Source organism: Podarcis cretensis, assembly GCF_951804945.1.
Source record: "Podarcis cretensis genome assembly, chromosome: 5".
Classification (NCBI taxonomy): Eukaryota; Metazoa; Chordata; class Lepidosauria; order Squamata; family Lacertidae; genus Podarcis; species Podarcis cretensis.
Genome location: NC_137174.1, coordinates 89,813,984 through 89,834,814, shown reverse-complemented (window position 1 = coordinate 89,834,814; position 20,831 = coordinate 89,813,984). Strand labels below are relative to the sequence as shown.

Below are 20,831 nucleotides of genomic sequence, written 5' to 3'. Positions count from 1 at the left end.
CTGCCTGCTGATTTGGATGCAGGTGCATACGCAGGTGTTCGCGTGGCAGCTTTTCAGAGCCGCGGTGTGCAGTCCCAGCCTCCTAGCACTACATGCCTCGGGATGTACACAATTCCATATCAGGTTAAACCAGATACTGAACTTTATCACAAGTCAGTTTTTTTGAAAAAAAGAAAAAAGAAAAAAAACACAGAACGAAAGATTAAAAACGGAAGGACATAAAGATACTATATAATTTACAGGGAGAATCCACACATCAGCTGTTTCAAAACTTTATCTGCAGTTACAGCGAGAGTGTTGGATGTTTGCTAGAGGTGGGTGAGCTTCCTAAAGCTGCTCTCAGATTCACCTGCGGAGCCAGGAGAATAAATTTTGGGAAGCTTGCAGGTGGGCAGGCTTTGCAAGCTCCCAGCATTTGCCTCTCATAAACACCAGCTCTGATGAATTTGCTACGGAGCACAGCCTTGTTGTCATTTAAAATATACCCCAAGCATCTCGTCTCCAAAAATGCCTGGGACAGTGTGCAAAGCAGAAACTTAAGCCTAAGCACTGCAAGGTTACAGTTTGTATCTGCCAATCTTGGTTTACATTGATCAATGAGAGAAATCCTCACCACAGTGATACCTTGGAAGTTGATTGGAATCCTTTCTGGAAGGCCGTTCTTCCAAAACATTCGGAGACCAAGGAGTGGCTTCCAATTGACCGCAGGAAGGTCCAGCAGCCAATCGGAAGCTGCATAAGCCATGTTGGACTTTGAGTTCAAAAGAACATTCGCAAACTGGAACACTCACTTCCGGGTTTGCGGCGTTCGGGAGCCGAAACGTTCAAGTCGCAAGGCATTCATCAACCAAGGTACGACTGTATTTATATGCATGCCCACATGAGACCTCCAGGACATGCCTTTATCTTTCTACCTTTATCTTTCTACCAAATAAAGGAATCCCCAGCACATCCTGATTTGATCCACTTAGGCAGCAATCCTGAGCACAGCAAGGTGGCATAAAGAAAGCCAGTATCTATTAAGTCATCATAAAGTTAACCCAGGTCCAAGCACTGTCCAGCAACAGAGGGAAAAGAAGACCTTAAAATAGTATTCTATGCTGGATTGAGCTGAATATGTTTAGGATTCAGCCTAAGTTGTTCCTTCTTCTACCACTGTCATGCTCCAGAAATGGCCCTTTTTGAGGACTCACACCAGCCTTGGCTTAATAATAATAATAATAATAATAATAATAATAATAATAATCACAATAGCTTCCGGAATCTGCAAGGGTCTACAGTTCCCTAATCTCCCATTAACAGACCACTCTGGCAGCCTTGCACGTGAGATCATCATTCTGCATGCCCAAAGAAGAATCTGTTCTCCTGTTCACTCTATGCAAGGCAACGCATGCATTCTGACTTCCTTTTTTCATATTCTGTGTCCGTCTTTCCACCTCGCTGATTCTTCAAGCAAGTTAAGCCATGCTGCCCCTGACCAGTGCTGTTTATATTCTAGTCTTGTGACAAGCACTGGATGGAGCAGACCAGCAGCAATGCTGATCAGGGGCCTCTGGGCTGCTCACACATTCCCCAACTCCCCATTGCCTCATTAGGGACTGGACCTGAATAATAAAGTCAGCAGAGAGTTTGCAGGTGACAGCCACTACCACCCTCACCATCACCATGGGTGGGCAATCAGCCAGTTGGCTGCATCAATGGCAAGGTGACAAATAGCAGTGATGGGTCTTGGAACAGTGGGGCTGGGCACCTCTGGATACTACCCCCCTCTGTATACCCCTGCAAAAAAGGTTACAGCATTTGGAGCTTTTCAGTTTAGAGAAAAGCTGAGTAAGAGATGACATTGTACAAGTTTATAAAATTAAGCATGGCATGGAGAAAGTGGATAGAACAAAGTTTTTCTACCTCTCTCCTGATGCCACACCTTACTGACATCCATTGCAACTGAATGTTGGGAGATTGACAGATAAGTACTCCTTCATGCAGTGCATAGTTCATCTCACTCCCCCAGGAGGCAGTGTTAGCCTCCTACCTAAGGTAAAGGTAAAGGGACCCCTGAACATTAGGTCCAGTCTTGACCGACTCTGGGGTTGCGGCGCTCATCTCGCTTTATTGGCCGAGGGAGCCGGCGTACAGCTTCCATGTCATGTGGCCAGCATGACTAAGCCGCTTCTGGCGAACCAAAGGAGCGCACAGAAATGCCATTTACCTTCCCGCCAGAGCGGTACCTATTTATCTACTTGCAATTTGACGTGCTTCCGAACTGCTAGGTTGGCAGGAGCAGGGACCGAGCAACGGGAGCTCACCCTGTCACGGGGATTTGAACTGCCGACCTTCTAATTGGCAAGCCCTAGGCTCTGTGGTTTAACCCACAGCGCCACCCGCATCCAGCCTCCTACCTAGATGGCTTTAAAAGAGGGTTAGACAAATCCATGGAGGAGAGGGCTATCAATGGCTACTAGTCATGACGGCTATGCTCTGCCTCCACAGCTGGAGTCAGCAATGCTTCTGAATAGCAGTTGCTGGCAACCACAGGAGGGGAAGAGTGCTCTTGGGCTTGAATCCTGCTTGTGGGTTCCTACAAGAATCCACTGTGAGGATGCTGGAGTAGATGGACCATTGGCCTGATGCAGTAGGCTCTTCTGATGTCCTGACATTCTTATGTATGTTGCACACTGCCTCCATGAATCTATCTCATCTCCTTTTCATGCCATTTATTCCTACCCATTGCTTCCTGTTATTTAGTGAACTAGCATACCCCTCAAGTGTCCTGATTCCACCAAGATATCTAGGACAAAGGTCCTTATAGTTAAAGCTATGGTTTTCCCAGTAGTGATGTAAGGAAGTGAGAGCTGGACCATTAAGAAGGCTGATCGCCGAAGAATTGATACTTTTGAATTATGGTGCTGGAGGATCAAACCTCTCCATTCTGAAGGAAATCAGCCCTGAGTGCTCACTGGAAGGACAGATCCTGAAGCTGAGACTCCAATACTTTGGCCACCTCATGAGAAGAGAAGACTCCCTGGAAAAGACCCTGATGTTGGGAAAGATGGAGGGCACAAGGAGAAGGGGACGACAGAGGACTAGATGGTTGGATAGTGTTCTTGAAGATATGAACATGAGTTTGACCAAACTACGGGAGGCAGTGGAAGACACGAGTGCCTGGCGTGCTCTGGTCCATGGGGTCACAAAGAGTCGGACATGACTAAACGACTAAACAACAACAACAATCTAGGATTGAGCCACCCCTGCTTCTGATCTCGATCTTGGATGCCCCACTTTCGCTCCTGTGCTCTGGCACAGGACCAAAAGACAAGAGATTTTAGGTTCCAGCAGGCCACTTTGGGCCACATGGCATCTACTGAGGCTGCACAGGCTGGGACGACCTTCCCCAGGTCACTCTGGACCATGTAGCAATTCCCAAGGCTGTGGAGCAGGAGGCGAAGGCAGCAGACAAAGGTAAGAGGGGGAGAGAGGAGGCAAGTGAGTGAGTGGGTTGCTGTGGTGAGCGAGGAAGAGGTCAGCAGCAGTGAGGGGGGTGAGTGATGGGTTCGCCAGGATGGTGCCCCACATTTCCCCCTAAAAATGTTGGGCGTCTTCTTCCATGACTCCCAGCAGGATTTCCCAGCATGAGCCTGATCTTCTAAGCCAAATCACCAGCTCCCTCCCAACCACCCTCAGTCCTGATCTTCATCACAAAAGGAAAAAAAAGTCTCCCCTGATTAGCTCATTACACAGCATTAATAAGCAAGCGCTCTAATAACAAAGATGATCAGCTTGTAATTTCTAGACTTGAGATGGGAGGAAGGGAAGGGGGGTGAACAACAGCCTGGTTCCAGGCAATTCTTATAATCCCCCTCAAAAGCACACATAGAGAAGCATGAACAAAATCTATTTGACTTTCAGGCGTCAACTTTGCATGAACTAAAGAAACCAAACAGAATGCTATAGGAAAGAAAGAATCAGAAAAGAACAAGCAGATGTGCTTTGCTTTCCCCTCCCCCTGCTGTGTTCCATGCCCCTCCCCTTCCATCATTTTTTTTTTTTTTTTACTTTTTGGAGTGTTATTTTCCCTCATGCATGAATGGCACTGATATCTCATTGCTTCATGCAGGCCGGTGGAAGCTCAGGGGGGATATCAGTTTAATTGGGTTTTAGACAGGTAAAATGAGAAAATATAGTATGGGTGTCTGGAGGGTAGGCGAGGGAGGGCATGGAAAGGTGGAGGAAGCTGATTGACAGAAGCCCAACAAAAGTACAGCTGGGGAATTGGTTTCCAACACAGAGCCCCCAACCCAGCCCACACTATGTGTGCAAATCACTGTGGAATTTGTTCTGCTGCCCTGGGAGGCAAACCATTATGGATGCACATCTCCCTATGTGGTAAACAAAGGCCACTTGTGATACGATTAAAAGCAGCTTTGTGCTGCAGCCGTAATGATCACATTGGCCATAAAACAGAAATGTTGCAAGCTGTCAATCTGCAGGCACCTGTTGCCAAAATTAAAGAGGAGCTGCTGCTATTTGACTGCTGAAGCTCCTGTCCTTAACCTGGTCTTCTGATCTACATAAGACATAGCTCCTCTTCTTCTCCAAAGACCAAACAGAATACTGGCACTGAGTTTCCTCAGCAATAACACCAGAACCTTTCTGCCTGAAGACCAGGGGAAATTTCAGCATGACAAGGTTTAAGGTTCTAGCTGGGTCAAATGTTACGCAGAAAACTTTTTTGGTGGGCATAACACTTGCATATATTTTGAGTAGATGTGGTCTAAATACACTAATCCCACCCTGCTTTTGTTTCACTTGCACATAATCATTGACAAGCAGCACTTGAAAGCACCACACATTTTTCTAAGGTGCAAAGCTTGCCTTTTCCTCCTTCTGTTTCTATCCTGTCCTACTTGCAGAAATTCCTCACTGCTGTGTTTCGATTATGCGCCTGCTCTATGGCTAAGCAGTGCAGGAAGTGGAATCTCATCATTTTAACAACATGCAAATACTATTACTTCCATTTTGATCACATATACTGGGAGAGTCATCTCTGCAGCTATGTATATGAAATGGTTTTGAGAGTTTGTTATGAAAGGATTCAATATAAATAAGGAACAAAAACAAACCAAAACCAGAGGGTTTTTTACCAGATTGCTCTCACAGCTGCAAAGACAAATATGCAAGGAGGGTGGGTGGAAATTATGTGGCTATTTAAATTCCAAGTTCTATGCTATATATCTCTTTGAAGGACCATACAAGTAAGGGCTATAGAAATCTTGTGAAAGTTGAGATGATTTACAAGGAAACACCTTATGCCACGATGCATATGCGTGATTGAAACTACTAGACAATGCAGATTTTTCCAGATATTTTTGCCTGTTCAGCTCCATGTCTCCAAGGGAATGAAATATCAGAGAAGCAGAGGAAGGCAAGAAGAAACCTCAGATTAAAAAACAACAGCCAACTAAGAGTATGGGATTCTTGTTCTCACTACAAATAAATTGGCATAAATTTCAATCACAGTCTGTGTGCTTATGCATATTCTAAATGATCCTCTGTAAATACTGCAGAATAATTGACTATGCTCAATTAAACAATGCCACACTACTAAAGCAGTAAGTGTCAAGGGCTTTTCATGAATCCTTCTTGAGCGTTCTGCTGGCTTTTGCTACAGTTTCACCAAGCTGGCTGTTTTTGCCCCAAATTCTTGTTTTTTGAAAAAAGGAAACAAACAGGAGAGAGAGAGAGAGAAAGAGAGAGAGAGAGAGAGAGAGAGAGAGAGAACAGTGTGTGACTTGATGAAAATATATATTCATCCATCCATCCATATATGCAGAGGAGGGTGACCAGATGATCAAGGGTGTGGAAACCAAGCCTTATGAGGAGTTGGGTATGTTTACCCTGGGGACAAGAAGACTGAGAGAACATATGATAGCCACCTTCAAATACCTGAAGGACTGTCACCTGGAAGATGGAGCAAGCTTGTTTTCTCCTGCTCCAGATGGTAGGACCTGGACCAATGGCTTCAAGTAACAAGAAAGGAGCACCAGGAAGAGCTTTCTGAAGGTAAGAGCTGTTCAGCAGTAGAACGGTCTCCCATGAGAGGTGATGGACTCTCCTTCCTTGGTGGTTTTTATGCAGAGGTTGGATGACCAACTGCCATGGATGCTTTAGTTGAGATTCTATATCCCACCTTCTTTTCAAAGGAGCTCAAGGTGGCATAGATGGTTCTTCAACTCCTCCTTTAATCCCCACAAGAAACCCTGTGAGAAAGCTTAGGTTCAGAGACAGTGGCTGGCCCAAGGTCACCAAATGAGCTTGGAGATTTCAATCCTGGTTTCCTAGCTCCTAGTCTTACACTCTAACCACCGTACTACAAAAGTTGTGTGTAAAACACACACACACACACACACACACACACACACACACACACAATGTTTGGGACATCATAATGTAAGCCAACAAGCTGTGGTTCTCAAATAAATGATGTGACAGCTCAGTGCAATGCATGCTGTCATAGAGTAACACGTATATAAAGCATGGGTTTGCTACTGCTATAACTTGCCCGATTAATTTTTTAGAAGGGCATTTCTCTAGAAACTTCTGTCAAGAGCGTAAGGTATTTACTGAACTAAGCTGTTGTATTTCAGCATTTCAGAAACAGATAGCAGCCATCTCAGCGTTGATGCTTTCTCAGCACTTCCTTATGATATTTTGTTTGTTTGTTTCGCTCCCTCCACCCAATGGCAGAGATAGAAATCCCATTACCGAGTGGCTTATCTCAGGAATGGGGTTCTTACTCCTTGTAGTAGTGATGTCTTGCTATTTACACAGGAAGCCTGGTAAATAGCTTTTCTCCATATCTTCATTTACTAAGTTATTTTTTTATATATGAGATGAGAGATTTCAGCTTAGGAGAATCCTCTGAATTACAGCACTCGGATAAAACTGAACAGTTCCTTGCCAACAACAGCCCAAGTGACTGAAAGCAGTGCAGGCAAGAAAAACCCGCATAGAAAAGACTCACCCTACTGATCTTCCTATCATTATTCAGATGGGCCACTCTTGGACCTTGAATGGGGCCCCCCTTCCTTATTATTCCACACCTGTCAGGGAACTGACATCGGAGCGAGAGGTGGAGGCAAGGCTCCCGAGCGATGCAGGAGAGGGGACCAGCAGAGGGGAAGGAATTCAGCGCAACACCAGTAGAGAAGGGAGGGAGATGGAGGATTCGGAGAGGGGTCTCCAAGACTCTTCACCCGAAACTAGTGGAGAGAGCACAGGCACGCCTCTGCCCACTCCTTCCTTGCGCAGAAGAGTTCCGCGCAGGGAGAGTAGGCAGAGACTTGGCGTCAAACAACTTCTATGCTGGAAGAGGTTCAAGAAACGCCCACTGACGGATTCTGCAAGCGACTGAACAGCCACAGAGTGAAGGGCTGTCAGCCGAGGCATGGTTAGCCAGGCAATCTAGCCGAAAGTAACGGCAACTTACGCACAAGTAACCCCTTATAACCATTACAGCACCCTCCAACATTTCTCCAGTGAAAATAGGGACATCCTATTATTATTATTATTATTATTATTATTATTATTATTATTATTATTCCCACTCTGGGCAGCTTCCAACATATATAAAAACATTAAACATTAAAAATCTTCCCTGTACAGATGGCTCTGGAGTCAGATAACTCCAAACCCTCCAACCTTTCTCTGATGAAAATAGAGACATCCTAACAACAAGCGGGACATTCTGGGATCAAATCAGAAACCGGGATGGTTTTTATAAATCTAGAAAATAGGGACACTTGGAGGGTCTCTACTGCATTGCTGAGTCTGAAGAAGGCCTCATAGCCAGCCATTTTCCCTTCTGGGCCTCATCTTTTCTCCCTCCTCATCCCATACACTAGGGTTCGGGAACCCTTTTCAGTCCAAAGTATGCATTCCCCCAAAGGCCACCTTCTGGGGGCTGCATGTCACACTGGTGGGTGTGGTAAAGATGATACTGAGCTATAGATGAACCAATGGTCTGACACAGTAAAAGGAAGTTTCCTATGTTCCTTTCAGTCTAGCAACATTTCTCAAACAGGAGGCAGTGGGCTGATCCCTGTATCAAATCTTAGTCGTAGTGTTTCCCTAAACCAAGCATTTTATCAGGAGGCTGGCAGACTATAAAGGGAAGGATTCTTAATGTCCTTTTTTATTCAGTAATTTCAGAGAGAGGCTATAGAACCCAGCCTCTTGGATAATGGCATTGTCCTGAGTGAATCTCCACACCCACCCACCCTGGTCTCTTCCACTTCCTCATTCATCACTTCTACGGGTGCTGCTACCTGCCCTCTGTCTTTGAGCTCTTTGCTCTCCTACTTTCAAGGCACCCCAGGTTCTGGGAGGTGGAGGGGGAGTCTGGAATGCTTTCTAACAGGTGTTGCTCTGGCTTTCCCATGATTTCCCAACTTTCCCCCTCATGTGCCTCTGAGTTGCGACCTCCCTCAAACCCCTGGTGTAAATCTATACTGTCGTCCTCTTCCTCCTCCCTGAGAGGGTCAGGCTGGGGAGGCGGTCTCCACCATTCCTCCTCTGCCCTGTCCCTGACACATTTAAAGGCAAGTTTGCTCATTAGAAAGAACTGTGGGATTTCAGCAAAAACTGAGCTTCCGTGTGGTAGGGTTGCCATATTTCAAAACGTGAAAATCCGGACACAAAAGCAAAATTGCTGAGTTTTTTTCTTTTTTTTTTTGAAAATTGGCAGAACCGACACTGCCGACATGGCTTCCCATATGTCCAGATTTCCACAGACATTTTATTGATTTCCAACCAGACACTGCTTCCAACTACAGTATTCTGGGTGTGTCCAGGATATGGCAACCCTACCATAAGTAATTCGTACAGGGCCAGGGATGTACATAAGAAGAACTCAATTGGATCAGACCAGAGGCCCATCTAACCCACCATCCCTTTCTCCCAATGGCCATGGGCAACCCACAATAAGCATATGAGTGTTTATTTGTTCTGCATTTCCCTGTACAGTCATACCTCGGGTTGAATGTGCTTCAGGTTGAATGCTTTCAGGTTGCGCTCCCAGAAGTGCATTACTTCCGGGCTTCACCATTCGCGCATGTGCAGACACTCAAAATGACATCACGCGCCTGTGCAGAAGCAGCAAAACACGACCCACACACGCGCAGACACGCCGTCGTGTCTTACGTTCCATTCGGGATGCGAACAGGGCTCCGGAACACATCCCGTTCGCATCCTGAAGTACCACTGTAGCTGAATCCTGATCAGTCCACCCTTTTATTAAGAATACAAACAGATTTGGCATTTTTTCCCTTCTGTTTTTATTCCGGCAGCCTTCACTGAGGGACGAACGCCACTAAACCTCCATTGGCAACATACTGCATAGGTAGGTGGAATATAAATACAAGAAATAAAGGATAAATGCATCCGATGAGCAGTGATCTGCACTGTTCTTGTGACAAACTTTTAACAAGCAGCCAGGAAGGCAAAAAAGAATTCCCTGCTGTGTTTCTAGATGGGGTGAAAAAAAGACTGACTTTAAGAGGCAAGAGCTCATATTTACAGACTTGTAGGTAAAGGTAAAGGGACCCCTGACCATTAGGTCCAGTCATGACCGACTCTGGGGTTGCGGCGCTCATCTCGCTTTATTGGCCGAGGGAGCCGGCGTACAGCTTCCGGGTCATGTGGCCAGCATGACTAAGCCGCTTCTGGCGAACCAGAGCAGCGCACGGAAACGCCGTTTACATTCCCGCTGGAGCGGTACCTATTTATCTACTTGCACTTTGACATGCTTTCGAACTGCTAGGTTGGCAGGATTACAGACGTGTAAAGATGTGCAAACAATGTTAAAGGCTTAACATAAACCATCCATTTCATTAATACACACACACACTACGCACACACACACGCACGCGCGCACACACACACACATGCACACACCAACAAACACACATGCCTATGCAGTTTTCCCTCCTGCAAAATCTCTGGTTGTATACAATGCACCCACCCACCCCAAAGAGCATTTACTGCATCCATCAAAAAAATCAGTGCATACCGTCTAGACCCTTAGCTCCTTAGCCCTAGAGGTGGTGTAGCCATTTCAATTAACTTTACTTTTCATGGTGGCTACATAAAACGTTGTGAGGTCAAGTGAACAGATAAACAGCAAGCCATTCTTCAAACGTTCCTCGTGAAATGAACAAGAGTAAAAGCTGGAGGCTGCTACATTTACTTCTGTCACTCCCCAGGGCAGTGCTTAAGAACACCAGGTCAGGTAGGCTGAGATGCCGAGAAATTGCTCAATGCCTTCCCACTGAGATGTCATAGCATTTCATGCTGTGAATAGCTAACACCCTTCGATGACGAGGAGGCAAATATTTCTCTTGACGGTCCTTCCCCCTTCCCCCTCAACACACACACATCTTTCTTTGCCATTCCAGTCATGCAGTGTTACAGCATTGTTGCTTTGGCTGATTTAGTGCCAATTCAAGTCAGATCTCCGGTGTCTGGACAAGTAACCACACCAAATATGCTTGATGGAAGCTTGTGACAATTTCACAGTGGGGTTCGTAATGGTCCCTCCCTCCCCCTGCCGCTGCCAACAAACAGTTAGAGGAAAACATTGAGAAAAGAGCAAGACGGTGAAACACATCCCACTGTGTAACAGGTACCTTGAGTCTCAAACCAGCTCACATAGCAGGGATGGGGACAAAGTCTCAAGGGTTAGAAATACAGATGGATGAACCTACCTCTGGTCTGCATTAACTTCAACACTTTTTTTTTGGCCTGTGATTCTGTTGCATTATAGGTAAAGGACCCCTGACCATTAGGTCTAGTCGTGGCTGACTCTGGGGTTGCGGCATTCATCTCGCTTTATTGGCCGAGGGAGCCGGTGTACAGCTTCCGGGTCATGTGGCCAGCATGACTAAGCCACTTCTGGTGAACCAGAACAGTGCATGGAAATGCTGTTTACCTTCCCGTCGGAGCAGTACCTATTTATCTACTTGCAATTTGACATGCTTTCGAACTGCTAGGTTGGCAGGAGCTGGGATCGAGCAACGGGAGCTCACCCCGTCGTGGGGATGTGAACCACCGACCTTCTGATTGGCAAGTCCTAGGCTCTGTGGTTTAACCCACAGCACCACCCGTATCCCTCTCCTGTTGTATTATAATTTTTTCATTAATCTGGGCATGGTGTATTGGTTTGAGTGCTGGACTAGGACCAGCAGGGTGGGGTGGCTGGCTGGGAACAGATGGACAGACCCAAATTCAATTCCCTGTTAATCCACGAAATTCCCTGGGGTGTGTCACGGCTAAAAATTGGCCGCTGTTTCTTTAATGCTAAAAGCACTAAGTCAGCATGAGTCAGCGGCCTACAATGACTCATGCAACCTTTCACCTAATTGTACCTGTATATATAGAGTGGTCAATGTTAGTGTGGGTTGGTTGAAAACTGGCTGAGTTTGTGGTGTATAAAAGCTATTGGTCGTGGTTGGAAAATACTTTTTTAAGAATAAAAGCAGCATTCTGCAAAGATACTCTTTCTCAAGGACTCTTCTGTGCCAGCTAAGGTCCGAGGACCAGGTGAAGAAGTCAAAGGAGGTCAGAACCTTTTCCTTTTCAAACACTGACAGGGTGACCTTTGGCCAACCACCAGCTCTCAGCCTAGCCATGTAATCCTGCCTTGAGCTCAAGAGAGGAGAGGTGTGATACAGAGGAACATGTCACACACACTTACATGCCTATACCTAGCTGGAACACACCGGAACTCAGTTTTGGCACCTCTCAGGTGGGTGCCATTGCCATTAAACATACTGAAACTCAGGACAGATAATCCCAATTTGATTTCACAATGTAAAGAGTGCCACAATCCTGATGCCCCCACACTAAATGCAAAATCTGAGGGCAGTCTGGAACTGCCAGGCACAAACATCCATATTCAGAGACACATATAAATACATGGTTTGATATGATTCAACTGCTGAGAGCTGGACTGCAACATTTAAAATATAGTTGTGTTCCAAACATTAGTCCAAGAGGTGCAGAGAAGTTGAATTTTGTATAGGAAAATGTGAAGACTGGAATGATCAAGCTCCCCTAATCCATAGATCTTGAAATTTGAGCAGACAAGAGTGCCTATGAATAGAAGTTGGAACAGGAAGACAATATACCCAAGTAGACCAGGTATCTTCAACCTTTTTGGGTCCCACTTTAACCCAAACGTGCACCTGGGGACCCATTCCTTGATCTACTGCCATATATTTGCACAGCGGTAGTTGTGACTCACCTTGGATCAAGTGGGTCTTGACCTACCAGTTGAAGAAGAACAACAAGAAGAGTTTGGATTTGATATCCCACCTTTCACTCCCCTTAAGGAGTCTCAAAGCAGCTCACAATCTCTTTTCCTTTCCTTCCCCACAACAAACACTCTGTGAGGTGAGTGAGGCTGAGAGACTTCAGAGAAGTGTGACTAGCCCAAAGTCACACAGCAGCTGCATGTGGAGGAGCGGAGAAGCGAACCCGGTTCACCAGATTACGAGTCCACTGCTCTTAACCACTACACCACACTGGCTCTCTTAAGACCAGCAGACGATCTCACACTAAGGTCAAGTTTTCTGAACTTGGTTGCCCATGTAGCCCAGCATGAATTTAAGCTACTGTGAAATAATTCCCTATTTTGAGGATCCAGGTGCTTGACTCATAATAGGAACAAGGGAAGCAGCAGTTTGAAGCTTTTCTCCAACCAGGGCTTTTGCCAATATTCTATCAGAACAGGAGCATTCACCAGCTGCCAATACTCAGTGGTAGGTGCTGGCATAATTCACTATCAACTACACTTCGCTTTTCTCTCTGCAAAAAAGCTGACGTGTCACTTGCTCCCTGTCCCCTCCCAATTAGCCACAGATTGCTGCTTTTTTTTTTTTTTTTTTTAAGGCGGCCACCTGCCTCTCCAGTCTGAGTCCAGGGATAATCAGTGCTGGGCATTTTCCATGTTGTTAAATGCAATGGCAACTCTGGATTCCAGGTGCTGCTGTTTTCGCAAGGTTCAAAGTGATCTCTTTCACCAAACCACCAAGAAACTCCCAGGCACATGTGATAAAAAGGGCATTGCACAAAAGGAAAGCTTTGTAGGATTCTGACAACATGGGTGGGAGATGGACTCACTTAATTTGAATTGCAGGAGAACAAAACTTTAATTTTTATTACACCTAGAAAGTGAGACAGATTGAGGCAGAGAGAGACACAGAGAGAGAATTTCTAAGCCACTTGTTTCAGCTGGTAACACTGAGCAGCCGTACATATTCAGGACTTCAGGACTTTCTCATTCCCCGGAGAAGATTCACTTTGTTACATAAATTCATCCCATGCAGTAAAAACCCTATGCGTATCTTCCCAGAGGTAAGACCCATTCAGCTAAAATTAGCATCCAGAATTCTCTCCCAGGTGTGCATGCACAATCATGCAGTCTTGGTAATAGCCAAACAGGGCTGGTCTGCCCCTGAGGCAGCTGCCTTGGGTGGCACCCTCTTCCCACCCCACTGCCTCTGTTGCTGGTGGAGAAGTGGTGGCAGCAGCTTCCAGCAACATCTCAGGAGTCTGCAGAGCCGGCCCACAGATGAGGCAAGGTAAAGCAGCTGCCTCAGGTGGCAGAAGCACAAGAGCCTCAGGTGGTAAAATGGGCTGGGCTGCCCCTGTCAGCCTGGGGTGCACATAACAAAGAGGAGCTATTTAGGTACTCCTGGTAAGCAAGCAGCAGGGTGTACGAGCCACCATTACCCCATGTTTCTAATGCACCAGTTTTCAAACAACAGCTTAACAAAACAGCAGTATGCAGTGGGAAAATACTCTGTGTAATACTCACCAATACTTGGGTATCCTGGTGTAGAAGGATCACCTCCACCGTTCAAGGACACCATAAATGCTTTCTCGCTCAGGTTCTGAGTCTTTGGTAAATCGCAAGGATCGACATAAAGAAGGGCACCTCCAAAACCTGCCTCTTCCAGTAGAGAAAGCTGGGAAGACACACAAGTAAAAAGAGAACATCAGCATTAGGTCGTTAACATTGCTTCACCATCTTCTCACATTTATAGTCCACCTTCCTTCCATCTTGGAATCCAAGGCAGGATATACATGTGGTCACCCCTCCAGAACCAAACCTGCTTAGCTTCAGCAAGGTTGGTGACTTCATGAGCTTTCAGACCATACCCTGGGACAAGTGTAAGGAATATTTTTCACCTCAGGGCTCCCATTCCCTTGTGGGCAGAATGCAGACTGCCAGAGAGATGGTTTGCAGGATTAAAGAAATTCATTGCTAATCAATGAAGTATTGTTCTTGTTGTTATTAAGGCTTGAACTGCCTTGTAAATTAGTCTTAAGATGATTTTCAAAAATCTTGTGGAGACAGCGAAATGTAATTTCAAAAACAGAACCACAACAACTAAAGCTAGGAAGATGGTTGGAACAAATGTGGAGTGAATTTTCAAAAGAGAATTAATTGATTAAGATCCTAGCGTTGAACGCAAAATCAGTGCACTCCTTTCTAAATTATCACTGGGGGTGTTCTTATGCAGCCTACTGAAGAGCTAAATAACAACATAAATTGTTTGTGGTTTGACTTTGGGCACATGTACACCATTTAAATATTTAAAGCACTAAACATTAAAAAAACCAAAAAACCGCCAATAAACTAGCAACTCTAGTTTGTGAAGGGTGCTTAGAGTTGTTAGGATACTCCCTGCCACCAGCCAGTTACAATCTTTAGAACCCTCCGAGAGAAGCAACTGATTGTTAAACAATTCTGGGAATTGTAGCTCTGTGAGAGGAATACGGGTCTCCTCAGAACTCTTCTTAGTGTAATATTTTTTATTAGTTTTCAATTACAACAACCCAATAAAAGCCTCATTGTCAATACCAAATTATAATACAATTAATAATGCCAATTGTTCAGATGCCAAATTATATTATTTTGCTGGGCCCCCGTATGCTAGAATTAATGATTTGATTAATTTACTTTAACTCTGCATTCCCAAAACTTATAAATTCCAATTACACACCAGCCAGAATAACAAACCCTTATACCGCAGCTGCAGTTTTAACAACTTCGAAATAACACAAATAATTTACACTCCTACAAGCGAAGCCTTCAAACTCTCCCTTTGAGCTTCTTGTGTGTGGCTATTATTCTGTCCATTATGTTTCTTCCTGTCCTTGTACTGTATTATGTCTATCTTTTGTCAGTTGTTGCTGTTCTCCATCATACCTTGGGTGGAGCTAGTATCCCATTGCTGTTTCATAAGTTCTCCATACTCAGTACTCTTGTCAAACTAGAGTTCTCAGGAGGAACCCATGCCCATTGAAAATTATATGATACTGCTTTAAATATATAGAGCAGATGTGGCCTTAATCAACACAAACCAATACATCTTACTGTTGCTGATTACTTGTTCAGTTATCTTGGGTATCAATTCCCTCCCTCAACTCTCTGTTTCCCCATCACTTCTCTGCCCCAAAGCTGCTTTGTTCTAATAATGTGGTAATGCACATTAGAAATCGGAAAGAACAAACGCAATGCATTTTGTTTTTCCCCCACCAAAAAAAGAAAAAATATATATTTTCCTCTGTTGTTTTATTTTGATAGGCTTCAGGGAACTTAGATACAGAATACAGCAAGCGCCTGGTCCTGCTGCCATGGTTACGCAAGCCATTCAGGGGAGGTGTACAATTGCTAAAACATGTAGCATGGCCTAAAACACAATCCCTGTTTCTTGGGAACCAATATGTCAGCATTCCTCCCAGCAAACACCCCAGTCAAATAACTTGTCCCGGACTTTGCATTTATAAATGTGGTTTCCCAACCGCTAGAAAAGACTCCAGGCCAATCAGTGGAAACTCATTACGAGCAGGAACTGGGAGCCAAATTTCCAGGAAGGGTAAAGCTACGCTCCCCAGGTGGAACAGTCGTTGCTTGCTAGAAGACACGCCATGTTTTCTCTCCAAGCTCATTATTTCTAGGCTCAGGACTGACGAAAGGAGTGACTTCTCCACACAGAGCATTATTAACGTAGGGTGTGCAATCCCACAAGAAGTGCTCATGTCATTGTTCAGAGAATTAACAGTGCAAGCCATCTACCTGCACAGTGTTTTTCCTTCCCTGAGATGTGCTCCTTACTAGGTTTGTCACTGAATGAAAGCTGTCCCGGTCTTTATCCAAAATGCGTAAGGCAGGAGGGGGCAGGGTGACTCGGGAACTGCCTTGTTCAGAATTTAAACGCGTCCTGAAATTTGTAAGTAATATTCCTTGCAAAAGTACGGTCACATGTGCCATAAAGGCATCATAGACATTGTCTGCAGAGTGCAGGCAGCTCGCCAGCGGAGTGTGCAATTGAATCTAGGACATTGTTTGTAGGAGAAATATGCCAGGCGGTTCAGTAAGGTCAGCAACTGTATAATTTACTGACAGGTAGAAGAACAACTATGTACGAGTATAAAGTGATGGCAAACATTCGAGGCAGACAGCTTACAGAATAGACAGTCTTTCCAGTAAAGCACTTTTCCAGCAGAGATGCAACACAGGAAGGCTAAGTTCAAGCCAGCAGCACATCTGGCTGTGACTGACTTATACCTCATGGGATGCTTGAGCTCATGACCTTGAGCTCATGACCTTAGTTAGCCATGACTTGGCTTTTGTTCTGCAAGCATAAACTTACATACTCCAACGTAATATGCATGCACTCTGCTAATGACAGAGGACATTGCATATGATGGATAAGGCAAAATCCACTACTGAGATATAGAGATGGAGGTGAAATTTAATTTACATCGTATTTGATTCACAGCGAACTTACTTAATTCAAACTCTCTGAGACAGGTAAACCCACTTAAATTGGAAGGACAAACTGTACCTTGACTCTCTGGTTGTTGATACTTTCCCCCACCCCAATCTCTCTTCCTACTCCTTTCATTAACTATTACACCTTTGATGGTCAGAGGCTGATCAGACTATTTCTAGTCAGTATCAATTTTCCATGCATTCATTCACACAACTCCATTCCATCCTAGTTCTACATTAATCTGTGATGTATCAATTTATTTAAGAATCTGTACAGCAATTCACACTTCATTACACATTTAAATAGCGCTTGGATCACAAAACAGTATGTATGTATTTATTTAAACTGTTATTACCTACTCCATCACTGCAGATGCAATTCCGGCTATGTCTGTAGCATTTCAGTACATTGAGCTGATGCTGTATCACAAAATTTGGAGAATTGGTAAATCCTAAAGATAATTGCATCCCAGGCTGTGTGTTAGCCCAGGAAGTGTGAATTATGATGGTTTGCTTAAAAAATGTGGACCAAATGAAAAATTCCTATCCATCCCTAGATGTGTACTGCAGAGACCATCTAGCTGGAGACCACGTCATTCTGAAACCTGTCTTCAGATTAATATTTCCTTCTTCCAGGATTGCCCAAGACATCTGTCTTGTGATCCACCAATCAGTGGGAATCAGTGTGCTCTCAACTGTCTGTCCCATTACACACACATGGGATGCTACTTCCCTGTGGTGCTATTGTGGTTTTTGTCCATATGCAAATACAGCAGCCACATGGAAAGGCCCGCAAGGTTGTGATGATGCCACACAGTGTACAGATTTTTTATTGATTTAGTGTAAATCCTTTCTTCCATTTTGAATTTTGTTAGCCACCTTGAATGTGCCAATCAAAAGGCAGGCTATAATTTAATACAAAACCACAACGATGTGGGACAGAAACATGGAGAAGCAACTCCCACAGATTTGCATGAATGCATGAAGAAGGCATCTCTCTTTCCTGCTCTCCTCCCCCCCTCCCCCGGAAGATACTGATTACCATTTTATCCCGTCAATCAACCCACAGAGTTGTTTCATGATTACAATCTTGGATTAGTTTCAAATGCAAGATTTGGTTCCACTTCCATCATTCCAGAGCAACGGTCTTTCCCTAAATCTCTAAAGACTCCTTGTTCCAATTTAATCACAGGCAGTTTGATTTAGTTTTCCCGAATTTCATGTAAAGCCTGAAAGGGCTGGGTATATAATTCTCAGAGTGCTGACTTCAATGACAAAGCCACAGCATGTAGAAACTAATGGCTGCAATGCTGATTTGTATGGTGGTCAGTTCTTATCTCTCTAGCTGCTCCTTGGGGTCTTGAAATAAAAATACATACAATATGCACATCTACACTGACCTGCAGGCCTGTTTACACTCCGAGTCTAAGAGACAGTGTGATTCAGAGCCCAGTGTCCTCTAATTGGTATATTCACAGCTGGGCACATTATTGTATTAAAAATGCAGTGCGAAAGGACAACATACTTCTAATCTGAATGTGTGGTGCAGAAACATTTCTTGTACTGTGAAGCTCTCTCTCTCACTCAGCTCATGTTAGCATCTGGCCATTAGGAGTGGTGCCAAACTTCTAGAACTTGGGGGGATTTGAAAATAAACTTCCGCAGTTCAAGAAAGCCCCACCAATTATGAGCTGAGTTGAAACTCCCCTTGAAAGTTTGCCTTCGCTCATAATTAGCTCACATCAGTGCAAGCTGCTCCTAGTCATCTTAGCCGTCAGTTTCAATGCTCTCCCTCCTTTCCCTTCCAATCACACCTTGCAAGGCCGAGCGGTAAGGGAAGTGGGGAATCTTGCATTAGTTTTATTGATTGTAATGTTACTACTTCTGGCCTATTTTATAATGTTCATTTCAAGCTATAGTACCTATTGAGCTATGGACCTGTGGCTTTTTCTTTTTCTTTTAACTGATATACTGGCATATTGTGTTAAATTTCATTCACACAAGTAGGCATTGTGCAACAAAACACAAGGCTTCGTCCAATCACTACTCCCTGATTCGTTCAGCACATGCATGTTTCTGTTCCCCCATGATTCCACCCCCACCCCCACCCCCCGGAAATGGCAGTAAATAACTATATGCTGGTATACCATGCCACAGTTCATCACTATACCCCCTCAATTTTCTGGATTAATGGGGTTGCAAATGATTATTTTTTTTCCTAGAAGCAATGAGCATGGAAATGAGTGCTGAAGCTTTTGCTAGATTCCGGTAGATTTCTGGAAATGGCTAGTACACAGTACAAATGCTCAAATATAAGGGAGAAATGAGCAATTAGTGACATGTCGGGGGAACGGAATAAATTGCTGTGTGAATGCAGCCTAAGTTCCTGCTCTGTTTCCAAAAGCAATGGCTTTGAGGGCACACGTTGCTGTGCTAGGGAGTTAGCATGAGGGAGGGTTTGGTTGGTCAAGAGGCAGGTATTCTAACACCTTAGCAGAAGGGTAGAACTGAGTATCAGTCCCTACTATAAGGCTCACTGTGGTGCAACTTGCAATTTTGTGGGAATAAATGGAACCAAAATAAAATTCATACTTGACATGGGATAAATGAGCTAACCTTCAGAGATGCAAGCCTGATGTCCTGGAAGAAAATATGAGATGTGAGCGTAACAGTGTAAGCTGGCCCTCCTCTTCAAAGGTATTCTCATTTTCCAGTGTTGACATTTCTGAATGTTATATTAATTCAGCATGCATTAAAATGAACTGCATGCATGGAAATTATTGCAGGATTAGGAACAATGCCAATTAACCCCCACACTAGGTAATCCTACAGAGTATGGACTGAAAGCTCTTCTAAGTTCACAGTGCAAGGTATGGCAGTTGCATGGCCCATACTAATGAACCAGAGACCTATCTGTTCTTAGCCGGACAAAGGATGAGTTACTGGATATTTATTCTGATGGGCCTTTCATGCTGAAGTCCCAATTAGAGTCATAAGGATCTGTGAGCAATCCCTTTTTTTCAGTGTACTAATTGGCAATGCATAAAATCACTGACGGGAAGCAAAGTGCCATTTAAACTATCGGCAAAAAAAAAAGAAGAGGAATAACTACTTTGCATTGCAAGAATTTAATTAGATGTCACCCTCCTCTTGTTCCTTTGCTACAAGACAGCGTGTGTGAGAGCTTTTATATCAACAGAGCTAGAATGAGAGCAAAGCAGTGTACACTTCTCTCTCTCTGTGTATATATATATATATATATATATATATATATATATGCAAACAAGGCAGCAAAGGCACTACATTAAATACTTAATCATGCTGCTACTTTCGCCATTATGGATGTCAAAAGGACATAGTTCAATAGGAGCTTCTTTTGTTGCAGAAAATAAGACTGAGGCATTTAATGATCTCTCTCTCTAACCCAAAGGTAACAGGGTGCATGCATTAAAATGTTTAAGTGCTGCAGGATAATAGAATCACAAAATCATAGAATTGTAGAGTTGGAAGAGACCTTGAGGGTCACCCGGTCCAACCCCCTGCGATACAGGAATCTGAACTAGATCATATATGGCAGATGGCCATCTAAGCTCTGCTTTAAAACCTCCAAGGAAGAATCCATCAACTCTTGTGGGAGTCTGCTCCACTGTTGAACAGCTCATACCCTCAGAAAGTTTAGTCAGAATCTCCCTTCTTGTAACTTGAAGCCATTGGTTTGGGTCTTACCCTTCAGGGCAGGAGCAAAGTGTTATGTACTGAAGTTCTCACCCTGGGCCAGCAGGGGGATACTGTAGATAGTTTTCACTCAGGTCCACGTCAGTTATTTTAGGTGGGAAACCCTGGGTTGTTGTTGCTACAATGTTGACAGCCGGCTGCCTATAAAAGCAGGCCGGCTGAGCTGTTTGCTGTTCAGTTCTGTCCAGCTTACAAATAAAGAGCTGCTCTGGAGAAATCGCTGTGTCATCTGCTATGTTCACCCACAACTTAACAA

At 44.4% G+C, this 20,831-nt stretch overlaps 1 protein-coding gene across 7 annotated transcripts in view; it reads right to left on the bottom strand.

The window, feature by feature from the left end:
• NAALADL2 (N-acetylated alpha-linked acidic dipeptidase like 2) overlaps window positions 1-20,831 on the bottom strand; it is an 819,134-nt gene that overhangs the window by 277,607 nt on the left and 520,696 nt on the right. For all 7 annotated transcript variants that reach the window (XM_079977819.1, XM_079977820.1, XM_079977821.1 and 4 more), the window contains one exon: window positions 13,874-14,024. In XM_079977819.1, the coding sequence (XP_079833945.1) occupies window positions 13,874-14,024 (151 nt within the window). The remainder of the gene's footprint in view (window positions 1-13,873; window positions 14,025-20,831) is intronic.